Raw genomic sequence first — 16,124 nt, forward strand, 5'->3', positions numbered from 1 at the left:
GTGTGTGTGAATTGGGAATAATTCATCTACAATGGTAGGTTTCTGGAGGCAAGGGACAGAAATCATTTTTAGGAATGTCACATTCAACTATAAAGGAGCCAACAGGACACAAAGCCACACAGCAGCCATGCTCATCAGTTTGCACCTGTGAAAAGCACAAGCCCGTTCGAATATAAAAAGCTAATGGGTAGTAAAATGTTTCAATATTTTAATTATATTCCATTATGCTCTCCGTGAAAATACTGTCTTGATTTCCACAGAAGTAAATAACTTTATTTTGTTTCACTATGAAACAGGCTATGCTAAAGGCAAAAAGACTTGGAAAGGCGGGGAGAAGTCCCATTACCAACTACAGTCCACCAAAAGAAATGCTAAAGAGCTACTTGGACTCTCAGGAAGGAAGCTAAGCAAGTTTCTAACCTAAACACCTGCCTAAGACACAGAGTTGCACTAAAATTTTCTTTTTCAACTCTACAACCTGTTTTTAAGAGATTTTAAACAAGCCTTAAGTTCTTCTGTAATGGCTTACCAAGAGACACAGTCAGTCATAACTAAGCAACTACGATGTCACATGTCACTACAATAAATGCCGGGGGGGGGCGGGAGCGGAGAATCAAACACCAAAAAAATCCACCACCTGCACAAAAAAACCCCAAACAAACCACAATAAAACCAACCCCTCAAACTCAACCACACACACCACCACCACAGAACAAACACACAAACAAACAAAACAAACCCAATACACACACATGGCTCTCCCATGCCGATTTTGGGGAATCCTGCTTTTTGCAATTTATTACTGTATTTGTCACTACCTCCTTCTAGAATCTTAAGTTAGATCACAGTTCTGTTGCCCAAATCAACGGGTGATGCTGTCACATACACAGAAATACTTGTAATCTATTTTCCATTTATTAACGTTTTCTGTATGAAATTACAGCGGGTTTTTAAATTCCCAGAACAGACACTGCTTAAAGTTAGTGCCTCTGTTCTCAGTAGGACTCCAGTCTCTTTTTCTGCCCTCTTTCCTTTCCATAAAGCTGCATTATTCAGTATCCTTCTGAAATCTTATGAAACTAAACATACTGAAAATTTTAAGGAGGTAATTACTGACTTTTTTTTAAAAAACAGATTATAGATATACCACTTTTTCTATTTCACTGGGTCTTTCTACAATGCACAGGCCCATAAAAGTACTGATAATGCCTTCCAAAGCCACGCTGATGTCTTGTTAAGCTCACTGATAATCCTTCATTCCATTGAACCTGAACTCATAAATAAAAACAGAGGGCACTGCTTTGGAGATCTTTTGTACATGGAAAGAAAAGGTATAAGATATTCCAATCCAGAAGTCTTTTGCTTAATTGACTTCCAAAGCATTTTCAGCATGAAAGACTAAACTTTTATATTTGTTAACTTTAGAGAAAATGTTCACCAGCAGAGCTCCTGTGCAGACTTTTAGTAACTTATCTTGCATAAAGTCACCAATCAATACAGGTAATTTCTTCCCAATACAAGACATAATTTTACATACAGCTACTCTGAAAGTACTGCTGGATGACTGAAGGAACCATAAATCAAAAAAATGTTTAATCACACTTACTAAATTCTGCAATCTTGAACTGTATTACATGAATGATTGACTTCAGCAATCTTGCTGCATCTATACTATTTGATTTGTATGTACATAAACAGTTGCCACTGACAGCTGTCTGACACTATCCTACAGCAGAATATTTCACCAGAAAAAAAACTATCTTTCAGCAGAAAAAATTATCCATTTTAGGTGCGTATGTTGCTTTTTAGAGACGACCATGAAGCCTGCAAGGCACATACCTTTTCGTAGTAAACTATTCCATATTCTTTATCATCAGACTTGACGCAACGGAATTCAATCATCAGGTACATAAAATTAGAACTTCGTTTTTCCCTCTGAGAAGAGAACCATCACAGATGTGCATCATCTATTGAAGTGCATCAATCTTCAGCATTCTCAGCACAGAAATTACCCTACTGCCTTTGTGCTCTAACTGATTCATTAGATTATCAGTCATTGTAGCAATTATTCAGTTAATCATTTTACTAGCACTACCTGAGACCATATGACCTTCTTCCTGACATTCTTACTTCCTTACATTCCCACTTCACGATGAACATCTACATGTAACAGATAAAAATCACATTGTTTTCATCAGTGGCTTGCAATTGTGGACTGAAGGTATTTAAAAAGGCAATGAAGAATAACCAGCTGACAGCTGGGATTTTTCTGTGTTTTGGGTTTGGTTTTGTTTGTTGTTTTTTTTTTTTTAAATCCTTACATACAATTATGCATGTCAGAGGCAAAAACAGAAGACAAAAAAAAAATATTACAAAAAAATCAGCATTTCAGATCAAACCATGAAAAAGACAAATTAAACTTGGACTACAAGATTAGATTTGCAGCTCATTCACTTTCAGAGGAAGATTTGCTTATGTATGCATTTCTGAAATGTTTTAATTAGAAAAAGTGCTTTAAAATCTAGGTGGGAAACAAGAAAGAAGTTACATCACCACCACCAGCAACATACATTTAATAAAAAAATAAGCATTCCCTTGAATAATGAGCAACTGAAATTAGTTTCATGCATTAGTAATGGACTGACTTTCCAGCACAGGCAAAGTGGTTCTCCATTTAAGGCACAGCTCTAGGAAACAGCAATTTTTATTTTTCTGTTTTTTTACAGAAAGGGAAGAGAAAAATAAACCAAAAAAAACACAATAAAAAACCACCGTGATAGACAGAGTTCTTAAAAAAAAAAAAAAATCGTAAGGGTTTATAAAAACACAAATTTCAGTTCAAAGAGTCTGATTCCCAGAAGACAACAAAAATCTCAGAACACAAAGCAGAAAACAATGTTCTGTTGTGCCAGATGAGTATAGTCAGTCAACAGTTTGGGGGTGATTTTGCTCAACGAGGGTTAACACCTCATTCAGGTACTTACCTACCAGATAATTTTTTTAAAATATTATTTCACACCTTAGAAGTGTTTTACCTCAACAGACAAAATCAAAACCAACAAAGCTGAACAGGTCTAAAACCAAGGAACAGGCTGTATGTCCAAAAAGTTTCCCATCAGAATCTACATCATAGAATTAAGTTAGTCATACCTAACAGCATTTGTTCAAAGCTACGCCAAATTATGAATAAATTCTGTCTGTGATCAAGTTCACTGGATGCTGAAAACTTGTGAAACAGCTGTCTCTTTTGGTGGATGAAAAGCTGGACATGAGTCGGCAATGTGCACTCCCAGCCCAGGAGGCCAACCGTGTCCTGGGCTGCCCCCAAAGCCGCGTGGCCAGCAGGGTGAGGGAGGGGATTCTGCTCCTCTGCCCCGCTCTGGGGAGACCCCCCTGCAGGGCTGCGTCCAGCTCTGGAGCCCTCGGCACAGGAGAGACATGGACCTGCTGGAGCGGGGCCAGAGGAGGCCCCAGCAACGCTCCGAGGGCTGGAACCCCTCTGCTGGGAGGACAGGCTGGGAGAGCTGGGGGCGCTCAGCCTGGAGCAGAGAAGGCTCCGGGGAGACCTTAGTGCAGCTGCCAGGACTGAAAGGGGCTGAGGAGAAAGAGGACAGACTTTTTAGCAGGGCCTGTTGTGCTAGGAGAAGGGGTGATGGTTTTAAAGCAAACAAGGGTAGATTCAGCCTAGATATAAGGAAGAAATTTTTCACAGTGAGGGTGGTGAAACCCTGGCCCAGGTTGCCCAGAGAGGTGGTAGATGCCCCATCCCTGGAAACATTCTGGGTCAGGTTAGATGGGGCTCTGAGCAACCTGATCTAGTTGAAGCTGTCCCTGCTCCTTGCAGGGGGGTTGGACTAGATGACCTTTAAAAGTCCCTTCCAACACAAACCATTTATGATTCGATGAGTCTCCTTACTGCCGAAGTAAAAACAACTTTGGAAGCTTAAAGAATTATTTTTCCTTTTATCATATACACTGGCAGTTGAAGAAAAAGAGGACAATTACTTAGTCTCCTAAGCAAGCAAAGGCTCCACATTAGCAAGATTAAAAAAAAAAAAAAAAAAAAATTTGCAAGTCAGAAGTATAATGACCTACCTCATTGATCATTTCTATTTCTCTAAAGGTCAGTCTGTCCAGCCAGTCCACTTTCACCATGTGACCTTGCCGATGAGACTTGGTGAGCTGCATGAAAAAACACAGTAACATTTAAATTGCTCGGAGCAAGAAAAAAGAATATCAAAGTTATAATTTAACAGAGACATGAATATGAAATCGGGGGGGGGGGGGAAAACCAACTAACTGGAAGAAATGCTTGTGCAGTACGCACACAGTAGATCCTTCTAAACAGCTAACCCATGCCATAAACATAATTCTAGTATCTAAAACACCAATCATGGCAAAGGCCAAAACCATGTTCCAAGCACATCACCTTTGCATTTTTACCACGTTAAAAACAGGAACCTATTTTTAAAGCAAAGTCACATAACAAAGACATTTAGTTTTTTGTTTTACTAAATTTCATATAGTAAAACTTAACAAGCCAAACAAAAAGAAGATATTTCAAGAACTATCCAAACTGAGTAATTCTGCTCTTATAAGCCTTACCTAAACAAGTTTTCAGACCGGGACTTACACATCGCAAAAAGTCAGTAAGTCATAAAGAGCTTGTTCTTTTTAGTCATCTGAAAAGTAGTTCAAGTTTTACTCCTACATCTATATAGTGTTGTAGTAATAGCAACTAAGTTGAGTTGTTTAAAGGACTACCTAAGAGTAGAAGAGTGGAAGAGAAGATACGTAAGATATGAGCCATACTACCTGTAGTTTCAGATGGACTGACACACAATACTTTATGAAAAATTCAGCAGATGCAGATGACCACACAAATATGAACAGGAATCATCTTTTCAGCTCCTAAGAAATCACAAGTGTTCCTCAAAAACTTAGTAATTCTTGCAGTATGCAAGAAGAGATGCAATGGAACTACAAGACAACAAGTTCTTTCATGCTTCAAAGAAATCAGTAGCTGTCTAGAAAATGGCTAGTGAAGAGACCCTCAAAATTATTTGTATTACAGGAAGGGTTACAACTAGTACTTCATCAGCCTTGTTCTGTGGTCAGCCTGCCAACTCATGAGCATTTAAATTTGAACAGGCTATACAGTCACACCGACTGCTGTTTCTTGCCCAGCTGACAGCTATGGGACAGGCAATAGACAAAGAGCCCTAGGAGAGCATATGAATGGAAGGTATTGTATGCAGGAGAACATAACAGTCTACTTCCTCCATATAAAACTGGAGATGAGATTACTACCAAACAAAAAAAAAAAAACACCAAAAAAAAAAAATCTTGCTATATGCTGGGATCTGTCTAGGTTGTACAGTTTGTCAGATACATGCACTAGACTTATAGCTCACCACTACAGACACAAAAAACCCCAAAAACCACTGTGAAGAAAAAAAGGTTAAGCATTTGCACCAGTAGTACTGTTTCATTATTCTCACTTAAATCCTGAGTAAACTGATGTCTTACAGTACGGGCACAAGTATTATTACCTACCAAGGATGACCTGGGCTAAATACAAACCCCATCATGACGTACTCTGAAAAGAGCATCAACTTCATGTCCAGTTACAGATCCTGACAGATCTGTAGAGTAGATACATGACAAACTCACAAGAAGCCAACGTTCAGAAATTATGCAGAATCAACTAGCTTTTTTACATCTCTTAGAAGCAATACTGGCATAACAGGCAAATAATTAGCTAGTATCCAAAAGACTGTAAACGGCCATTAAAATCATTAACAACATGAAATTTCAGCATTCTGCAGTCTCCCTACAGGTGTTCTTATATCAGTGGAACTGATCTGTCAAAGATCAGCTGGTAGGCATTTATCCTTGTCTTTTAATACCTTGATCAACTGTCCCTTCATATCCAATAACAGCAGAGCATCTTGCTTGTTCCCTTTCCACAAAGTGACCTCTTGCTATTGAAGATAAGTTCATTGGTTTTGCTTTTTCTCTATTCACCTCCCCAGAGTTTAATTTGGTATTATGGTCTAACAACACTTTGGATATTTGTTCCTACTTCTAAGCAGGAAACAGAACTCCCAATTAATTTAGTTTTCTTGGAAACAGCTTATATCAGAAAGAGTTGGAATACATTACAGACCACACCATGGCCTCTGCGCCCTCTCGGGATCTGAATTAAATTTTAAGGCAGATTATCTATGAAAGCAAGCATGACCTCTAGCTCTGAATGGTGATACTTGCTCATTTCACAAATACATTATGTAATTCAGTTTTAATGACTCTTGGTTCCTACTATGTCTACTAACAATGAGGTTTAAAATTTTCCACTGAATATTAATCCTCAGCTATAGTTATTGGCCCTCCAAGGTAAAGGACTAATCAAAAGCAGTCACAATTTAAAAAAAAAAAAGTCAAAATGTTGGGAGGAAAATCCTGCCCTTTTTAGAAAAAACAAAAACAGAAACAAAAACAACTTACTTCCCGTTTTGCTAGGAACTTTATATTTCAAGAAGCACTAAACAGTAAATTAGCCATGAGCACCCAATGCCCTTTCTTCTAAACTCATTCCATGAAACACAACAGCATAATCCTGTAATGACTGTTTGCTTAAAGCAGCTCATTCACCTAACTTTTCTTTAAACTCTAGACCACAGTACAGCTTGACAGAAATAAGAAGATTTTGATGCAAACTTTGGAAGACCACTGCAACTTCTAAGAATTAACTAATTCTGTTCGGTATGCAGTAGAGGCTTTTTTTCATTTGTTTGTCTCCAGTAAACTCTAGGACACCTAATCTTCAGATTAGCTTCAATAAAACTTAACAGTACAAAAGGAAAAGGAAGGGCGGGGGAGCAAAGTATAATCCTTAATAATATTTCAGGACGCTGGATGTAACCAAAGCACAGAAACCTCGTCTTCGGGTTCTTTCAACTTATCAGCAGGATTTTAAACAGGAGCACAATCCAGTAATAATTTTTTGCTATCTTTTGTTATATTCTGCAGCCAGCTCATCAAATTCTATCTCAGCAATATTATGGAGACAGAGCGTGCCAGGACTGCACTAAAAGGATAACGCCAGACTTGGCCTTTGCCTCATATATGATTTTATAATATATTTCAAAGGTAGAGAACCAGCAGCATGCAGACCAGTTATTACCCAAAATGCTGTTTCAGGCAGGCTGGACGTGATCACAGTGCATTCACAAATGTTCTACCAAGTTCAGAGAAAAGGCCTTCTCATCCTCAGCAAAGAAGGAAGCCCTTACCCTTACATGTCCACCATTTTAGTCACTTCTACATTACTCCCTACGTTTTTTTTTTTAACCTAACAAAAATATTTCTTCTTACTCAAGGTAGCCCTCTTATTTCCACTACCTTAAAGCAATGCATCAAAATTTTCAGCATACCACATATTCACATGCAGCCTTGATATACAGACTTAGGATAGCACTTATCAAAGCCTTAACAAAAAAGTCTCGTTTAGACACCTTGGTCACAAATTCTTAGTTCATTTTCCTGTTCACTGCACTACAGAATAAAGAAAAAAGTAATGCCGTATATTTCAGAGGAAAATCATTAATCTCCTAAACCTGGAAACCCCCCTTATAGAGACGAATAAAGTCATAATAGAGCAACTAGTTAGGCCTGCACTCAAGACCCAGAAGATCTGCAGACATATATATACACACACACGAAGAACCGTTCTCTTGAATTAATATTTAAAGCTTAAAATAAGAGAGAAGTTAGTGCATTCCCTTAAGGGAAAGAAGCATTCATCATCCGCTACTAAACAAGAGGCATCCCTTTAGATATTATCTCACCATTGTCATTATCTAATTCCATTCAGTCAGCAGAAGCAGTGAGGGAAATGAATGGATCAAAAAATAACTTATTTTTTGTTTAATTAGAATAAATTAATCTAACACACAACTCATGATAGAAACATCTTAATGTCATTAATATTCGAGCGTGCTAAAGTATTCCACTCTTCCCACTCGTATTCCTTAGTACAGGACAAAATCTGCATTCACATTGACACCCAGGATGCGAAGCCACGGCTTTTTCATCAGTAGCAATTTTACAAGCAACATTCAGGTTAAGAGCATAACCATATGACACCTCAACATAAAATGAGAGGCTTGCCATAGTATCAAGGTAAAAATGATTTAAGGTAAAAGGATACCGCTCCTCCAACAGCCAGTCTTTGATTTTATACAAAGTCCATATAATAATAAATATCACACACACACAAACTCAGAAGCTTGTCAAGAAAATAAAAAGCTGTGTTTTAGATGGAGAAAAGGTCCTTCAACAAGCTCTTCTCAGAAGTTAGTAATTTTCCAGAGGACTCTAATTCGGCCTCTGGTATCAGACATCAATCAGTATCATGACACTTACAAATGGTAAGTCTGCGCAATAGATAAAACAGAAAAAAGCACCAAACCAAACCAAGAATAACAAAGTCCACACAAACTCCTCTTGTATTTAGTTAGTCCTACTCCTCTTACTGTATTTAAATATACCTTCACATACAGTAGCATCAGGAGGCATTCAGCAACTGATGAACAAGATGTAGAAAAACTGAAGCTGACTGTACTCAACCAATGGCTCTTTAGGAATAATACATCACAAGAACCTCATCTGCTGTGTAAACAGCTGTACAAATGAAAGCTCTCACAGACACACTTATCCGGAAACCCTATTCACTTCGCTAGCGTCTGATGGTAAAATGTTTTTATAAATGAACACAACAAAATGCCAGTGAAAACACTCTCATCTTTCTGAAATTAGTATCTCCCAAAACAGCTTTCAGAAGAGAAGAAGGGTGGCAGTGATGTTATTAGCTTTTTATTAACCATTAACTAGAACTCTCAGTTGGGATGTGAAAGGAGAATTCCCTCCTCTTCCTCAGAGGCTTTGAGTCCTCATCTCCCACATGCCCAGGTATTTTAAGACTGAAATACTCTCCCAAGCTCAAGAAATGGTTGGACTTGATGATCTTAAAGGTCCTTTCCAACCTAGTGATTCTGTGAAATACAAATAATGTAGCATAAAGGAGTGAAGGGAAGAGGAGAAAAAGCACTGGTAAGGTATGATCATGTTTGCATAACAGAACTAACATGAAAGGGGAGGCCTACACTCTAAAACCTCTTTCTCAGAGACCCACTGCCTGCATCATGTAACCGGTTTGATGAACTATAAACAAGCCTCGATATTTAGTGTCTGTTTACAGAGTTTCCTCAGGCTAGAGGGGATTTATGCTGCTACAACCAAGAAATGGGGTGCCACCACTGCCAGAGAGCTTTAATGAGTCTGCCATTATAAATTCAAGGTGAACTAGACTAATAGAAGAGAGACCCTAAATGAAAGTTAGTTTATTGTTGTGATAAATTTCTAGATGAGAAAATGGACATATTTATAGCACAGGACCGTATCTTTCACTGGGAGTTGCACAACGGTGAGGATGAAAACTAGGAGATAAAGACTAAGAAGAAAGTACACTGAGTAAGTGGGTTGAGGGATTTGGCAAGCTTGGGATAAGCTTACCTGAAGAATGAGAGATATCAGCCACTCAAACAGTTCAAGAACTAGTATTTACTGATCAATTCCAGAAGTAGTTTTGAGTGCAAAAATACACTCTGCAACCAAGCTGGGAGAATAAAACACTAACACACACACACATATTCATGAGCCTAAATGAATGAAACTTTGGTTAATTTTTGCAGTTCTACTTAAGTTCTTTCTAACATAGAGGTTAAGTCATACACATCTGAACAGCATGCCAGACAACCTTAAACCTAAAGGACAGCTACTGAAAGAAATTAGACTGTCCTCACAAATCACTGTTAAGAGCTGCCCTTACTGAACCTCATGGAATTTAGGCTTCAAGCACCTTCAAAGGCATGTTCGCATTTTCATTCTTTACAAAGAATTAGGATGTTAAATTGCTACAACAGAATGCAATGCATATTAAAAGGTATTTATATGTCCCCTTTTAAAAAATACTTCAGAAGCAAATGAGTGTAATCTAGTTTGCTCATTTCTATAAATCCTGTGAAAAATATCTAAACAATCAAAGGAAGACAACTTTCATGTGAGAAAACAACATGAGAAGCCTATCTTCATTAAAGGCTGTCTTCATTTAACTCCAGTGAAAGTTCAAGCTTTTCACGTACATCTTAAAGGTTACTTGCTATTCCATTACCTTTGCCAAGCGGCTCATTTGATCTTCAGAGACTGTGCTGCTGGTTCGCCCAGGAGTTTTGGTGGGCTCTGAGCCATCAGCTTCCACGTTGGGCCAGACCTTCAAGTCGTGCATTCCTTGACGAAACATACTGCAGGTAAAAATGCAGAATCGCTTCAGTAAATTCAAAATAATATAGCTGTCAGAAATCAAAGTACAACAGCAGCTGCAAGAAAATGAAGTAGCTTCCTTTGCCAAACCTACAAACATGCATTGCGATGTATAATTTAACCGAACTGCAAAAATGCCTCGCACCTTGGGCCCTCTGTGGCCTTCATTTTTATTGGCACATGGCGTTTAGAAGGCAATGAGTAAGTCTGAGATAACTTATTTGGCAAGTGGAAGAAAAATGGGTAATTCCCAAAGTTAGTGGGGTGGTACAAATGCAAACTGAGGACAGAGCTTGACCTTCATAGTTTTACTGTTTGTAATGAAGCAGAAAGTATTCCTCTTAACTTGCAAATTATAATACTGACTTTAGGTCTGCCAGTCTGAAAAAAAAATCAACTAAAAAACTACCTAAATTTCATTTGAAGATCATCTGATATAAAGCAGCCTTCTGAGCTGCCAAATAAATAAAAAAAAAGCACAATCCTCAACATAGCATTTTCTCCATCTATGCTTGAAATTGAATTGGTAATTGAAACTGTGCAGCGAACAGAACTTTGCAGGGTAACTGACCACACCTTTTCTCCACAAAACTCTGCTTCTCTTGCACATTTGTGCTGATCCACCTATAAAAGTTGCCCCAAGAAATCAAGTGCATTACTTTGGCCAATAAGAGATGGTCACTTAACTCTAACAACTTCAGGTAAATACAACTGGAAGGAACGCTGTAAGAAGTCAACCATTAAAAATGAGCACTACTGACTAGATGAACCATCTTACCTTGAATTTACATGTCACTTTGTGGAATACTACTACAATGGTTTCTATTCACAAACGAACAAAATTTCAAAATAATTTATTGTTTTCTGTCCATCTACTTCCCCCAGGCCCCGCATGCTGGTAGGAAATACAAATTTCATTTATAAATCATATCTTTTTCCAGGAACTATGCTCTAATGCTTTAAAAACTACCAGTAGTCTTTGTGGCACAGTCTAACTGACCCAGTTCAATCTTCTGCCCTAAGACAACGTCAATCTTTTTGTCAAAGCCGTATCTTCAGTGACAGATCTACAACCATTTTCTGCATTAAAGGATTGCTAGAACAAGCTTTCCTAACACTAAACTTTTTCTGCAGTTCATTTTAGCCTTATTACTTCTTATCCACTGACAAGACAAAAAAAGGCTATTTCTCACCATCTTCCAATGCTACTTATACACTAGAAAAGTGTTCCTACAGTCTTTTCTTCAGCCTCATTAGTCTTTACTCCTCCTCCATCACACCTATTGGCTAGATGTTCAATGATATGGACTCCCTTCGACTCCCAGTAGTTAGCAACTTGCTTAAAGTCAGTTATATAGAACTGAACATATCCCAGCCGAGCAGACAAGTATGGAGAAGGAGGATACAACATTGTGCCTGATACACTTATTTATAGACTGTTCGTATATTCAATGTTTGCACATTTCACAAGAACATCATGAAATAAATCATGCAAAACTTAAGACTCATTCTAAATTCACCTTTTCCTCTGTTCTCCTGGGAAGCTGCTCCCCATTCTGTATTTACAGTCAATTGCAAAAAGTACCAGCACATCATACTTTTCCTTAAACTGCATCCTTTTTTTTCTTTTTCAGTCCCCTTTGCACTATGTCAAGATCCTTTTGATGTACTGTCACCTTCTAGCACACTTGTAATCTTTCCCATTTTAGTGTTATCATCCACAAATTTATTAAACCCACCATCTACTGGGTCACAGATTATTAATTTTGAAAACTCCTGATTTACCAAGTTACACATTATTCTTTACGAATAATACTGCATTAACAGCCCAACTGCAAGAATTAAATCAATCATGTTAAGTAATCAGTACTGGCATTAATGCATTACAAAAGTATAAATATGAAGTAATTTCAGCATTTGCTACCTTGAAATCCAAGCTTACAGATCTAATGAAAAAAGCCTAAAAGTTGGGTGTTATACAAGAAAAGACTCTTTTTTCTTTTTTTTTTACAACACTGTAGCATGTATGAAGTTACACTCCAGAAGAGAGTAAATCATCTTTGTATCTGATTTTTCAAACATGGGACTGTTAACCTGGCTTAAACAAAGAAATTTAAAAACCTCTCATAAGCACTGCTATGTTACTATTCACAAGTGAGCTTCAAATCTGTACCATAGAAGAAAAAGCAGTATACCCGTATTTCCCAAAGAGCGAGACTGTTGTTCCTCCCACAGGAACTGCTTTACCGGGTCCATATACATCCCAAATGGTCAGAGCCACCTGTGCATTGCGAGGCAAGTCTGGATACTTCACAGGCAGCTTCAGCCATTCATTCCAGCTGTAGAGAAAAACTTTTTATTAGTCATAAAGGTTTAGAATTCAAGTTACTCTGTATTAGTTTATACAGCCCAGATTCTCCTTAGAATATGAAATATTAAGGGCAGATAAGAGTATTTTCCTGTGGGCTTTAACCATTCAAATACTTGTCTTGAAACTGATTAAAAGGCTAGAGACCAAAGGATAAATACTCTAGCTCAATGACTAAGTACCAGTCTGTCCAATAAACATGATGAAAACATGCTAGTCCAGACCCCAGAAGTTACTTAACTAGTGAGCCATGCCCAAACACACAAGGAACAATTTTATGACTTACCCATTACACAAAAAGGTTGGTTTTGTACTGTCGGGGCAACACTTAATAACCGTACAGAAACTTGAAGAAACATAAAAGTTATTTAATAAAGACAACAGAAACCAAATCTTTCTTAACACAAAATAAAAACCATACTGATTTATTTATATAACTTGATGCCCCAGTAACTAAGAGGGATATGAAAGAAAAGGCAGTCACTTACTTCCATCTTGTGCTAAAAGCTTTGTAGGAAGTTCTAACTGGAAGAGCAAGAGGTTTCCCTTCTGCAAACACCTGACAAGTTACATACAAGTCAGAGCAAGTTTCTTGATACAGTCCTGAGAATCTCAGCATTGGATCTTCTAGGAGAGCTTTGTAACTCTTCTGTTCTCTTTTCCCTTCCAGACTTCCTCTGTGCAGTGGAAAATTAACAAAAAAAGAAAAAATAAAAATACAAAATTTATTTTATCTACATCTTTTTCTATTTCCATAGCTTATATTTAGATTACCCAGTACTGAGGCTATTTTCACTTTGCATTACCAGCCAGCAGTGGAATCCAAATACCAGATTCCTCTGAGGAAACTCAGGATGCGAAGTGATGAACAAATAGCGAATTTATTGCTATACTGATTTGGGGATAGGGGAGAAAAAGAGCAAGGAAAGGAAGAATTACTTGTTTGCATTTTCAGTGGAGATAACTTATAGTACAACCTGTAGATTCTCAGACAGCATCAAATGAGATACTCTAAACAGGGCAATGATGAGATGACATATGCTGCTATTATTAAAAAAAAAACAAACATGAACATACATGTGCTCCAAATACTACCTGGAAAAAAAAAAAGCATGGTAAAAAAGCCTTAATTTTAAGCTGTATGAAATGTGAAACGTATGACTGTCTTTGGATGCCAGTCATCTCTCAAATCAACAACAAACCAACGTTCATCTAAGCAGGCTATTCAAATCATACTTGATTAAAGCTCTGCAACAATTTGCAGAATGCTATTGTTACAGTAAATTGATAGAATTTCATCAGGCCACGATGAAGACAACCATGCATACTAAATATCTCACTGTGGATACAAGGAATTATGGTGATGATGGGAAAACATGTTAACGTCAATCTTCCAGCAAACAAAAATCTATCAGTAGCACAACAACACTTCAGAGTAGATGAACAAGTTTTTTGCAAGAAAGTAGCATAGCACATTCCAACTCTGATGCACAAAAAGAAAAAAATCCTAGTTTTATTTTTGTTAGGCAGAATGAATTAGCAAGGAGTACATGCATATGCATCTGACTTCAGATACCATCTTCCACTGGGAAGTTAAACAACCCCCGAATAAGTTTTCCCCATTTAGTTTTCCCAAAAAGTGCAATATAATGCAGCAACATTAGGTATATCACATTTTACAGCTAGCTACATCCCTCCTACACAAATGTAAACGTCCCAGTGCTGTGATGCAGGAAAACCTCAAAAATTAAAAAATGAACCAGCAAATACGTCGGCGTGTGATAACACCAACTTCAACGAGAGTGCTTGCATATACCTAGCCAGGAACATACTTACATGTTGCAGCACCTAGATCTGCTTACAACAAAGAACCCGACTAAGGGCAACTTGCTTTCAAGGGAGGATGCAAACAAGTAGGAAAAAGAGCGTCACCAGTTTAACACTGAGGAGTGAGCTGTGACACCAGCAGGTGAAAGGTTACGAGAGACAACAGCGCTAAAATGACAATCAATCTTTGCCTTAAAGGACCGCCTTGCACTATGGGACCCAAGGCCATGAACGTCCGTCACGCGTTTAGAGCGAAGCTCGCAACCCCGGCCCTGCTGCCGCCGCGGCCCCTTGCCCAGCTCCTGCCCATGGCACCGCCCGGCGGCGGGGCACGCCGACAGGGACGCGGCCGCGCTGCCTCCGTCTGCCCGGGAGCCCCGAAGTAAACGGGCGGCAGCATCCAGGAGCTCCCGGTGTCGGTGAGGGGAGACAGAACGAGCACCGCCGCGTAGCCACACTCCCGCGGGGGAGCCGGGCTTCGGGACCCAGCGCAACTCCGGTGAGCGGGCGGGCAGCCCAGCCTCCTCCCTAGCCGGAGGGGACCGGGCCGCTCGCAGCGGAGCAGAGGGACGCTGCAAGCCCCGACCCCCCCACACACTCACATCTTCAGCTGCACGTTGATGTCCAGGTCGCAGCTATAAACATAATAAAGCTTCTCAGTCTCGCCCATGGCCGCCGCCGGTCCCCGCCCGCCGCCTCAGCGGCACCCGAGACCTCCACCACAACAGCCCCCAGGCATGAGCGCCGGCCAGCCCGCCGCCTGGGCCCCGCGCGCCTCCTCGCTCTGAGCATGCGCTAGCGCCGCCATCTTGCTTAAAGGAGGAAGGAACGAGGACGCCGCCGCCTCACGCTGTAACGGCCCTTTACCAAGATGGCCGCCAGCCTACGTCAGCCGAGTTAGCGGCCTCAAGATGGTTGCGCCCACTCTTCTCTAATCACCATGGCTGCTGCCACCCGTACGGCACACAAGATGGCCGCTTCCATAAGAAGTATACTAAGATGGCCGCTGCCCCAGCAGGGTGCGAGATGGTTGCTTGTCCCACCTGCGAGTGGAGAGGGTTGGGTCGTGCCTCCAGGGTGATGTTTGTGAAGGTGTCAGGGCTCTAACTCCTGCTCAGATTTCCAGCAGTCTACCTGGATTTCACAGTGTCCCCTCAGGTTGTGATTCTCCATGCTGCAGGCAAATCCTTCATCTCCAAAATCCTTCTGTGCCTTGGAAGGCAGGTGCTACTTCTGTGAAGCTATGGACTGTATACCTTATGTTTTTCCAGGGGTAATTTTAGAGTTACCACACACTGGGTAGTTTTAGAATTAATGATTCTTGCTTTTTGTTACTGACAGACCTGAAGAAGGCAGAGTAGAAATGGCAGTTTTCTTCTGCCACTGTGCAGCGAATGCTGTGCAGGATGTGGACATCACAGGTTGATCGCTGAATTCGTTGTGGTGAGTTTATCATGAGTCCCAGCATGCTTACTTTGGGAGTAGTTTTTCTCATTTGTTAGTTTTTCCTGAAGCCTCAGCTGTCAGCAGCAGTTGGTCATCAGCA

The 16,124-nt window shown here is 39.7% G+C and overlaps 1 protein-coding gene across 1 annotated transcript in view; it reads right to left on the bottom strand.

Annotated features, from left to right (window-relative positions):
* The window catches only part of PIK3C3 (phosphatidylinositol 3-kinase catalytic subunit type 3), a gene marked incomplete at both ends in the record, with an annotated part of 75,733 nt that extends 60,485 nt beyond the window's left edge, over window positions 1–15,248 (bottom strand). The window contains 6 exons of the mRNA XM_082013731.1: window positions 1,840–1,935; window positions 4,096–4,182; window positions 10,235–10,364; window positions 12,579–12,722; window positions 13,240–13,428; window positions 15,181–15,248. Coding sequence (XP_081869857.1) covers window positions 1,840–1,935; window positions 4,096–4,182; window positions 10,235–10,364; window positions 12,579–12,722; window positions 13,240–13,428; window positions 15,181–15,248 — 714 coding nt within the window. The remainder of the gene's footprint in view (window positions 1–1,839; window positions 1,936–4,095; window positions 4,183–10,234; window positions 10,365–12,578; window positions 12,723–13,239; window positions 13,429–15,180) is intronic.
* Between the last annotated feature and the right edge of the window lie 876 nt (window positions 15,249–16,124).

Source organism: Phaethon aethereus (assembly GCF_964289735.1).
Source record: "Phaethon aethereus genome assembly, chromosome: Z".
In the NCBI taxonomy this organism is placed as follows: Eukaryota; Metazoa; Chordata; class Aves; order Phaethontiformes; family Phaethontidae; genus Phaethon; species Phaethon aethereus.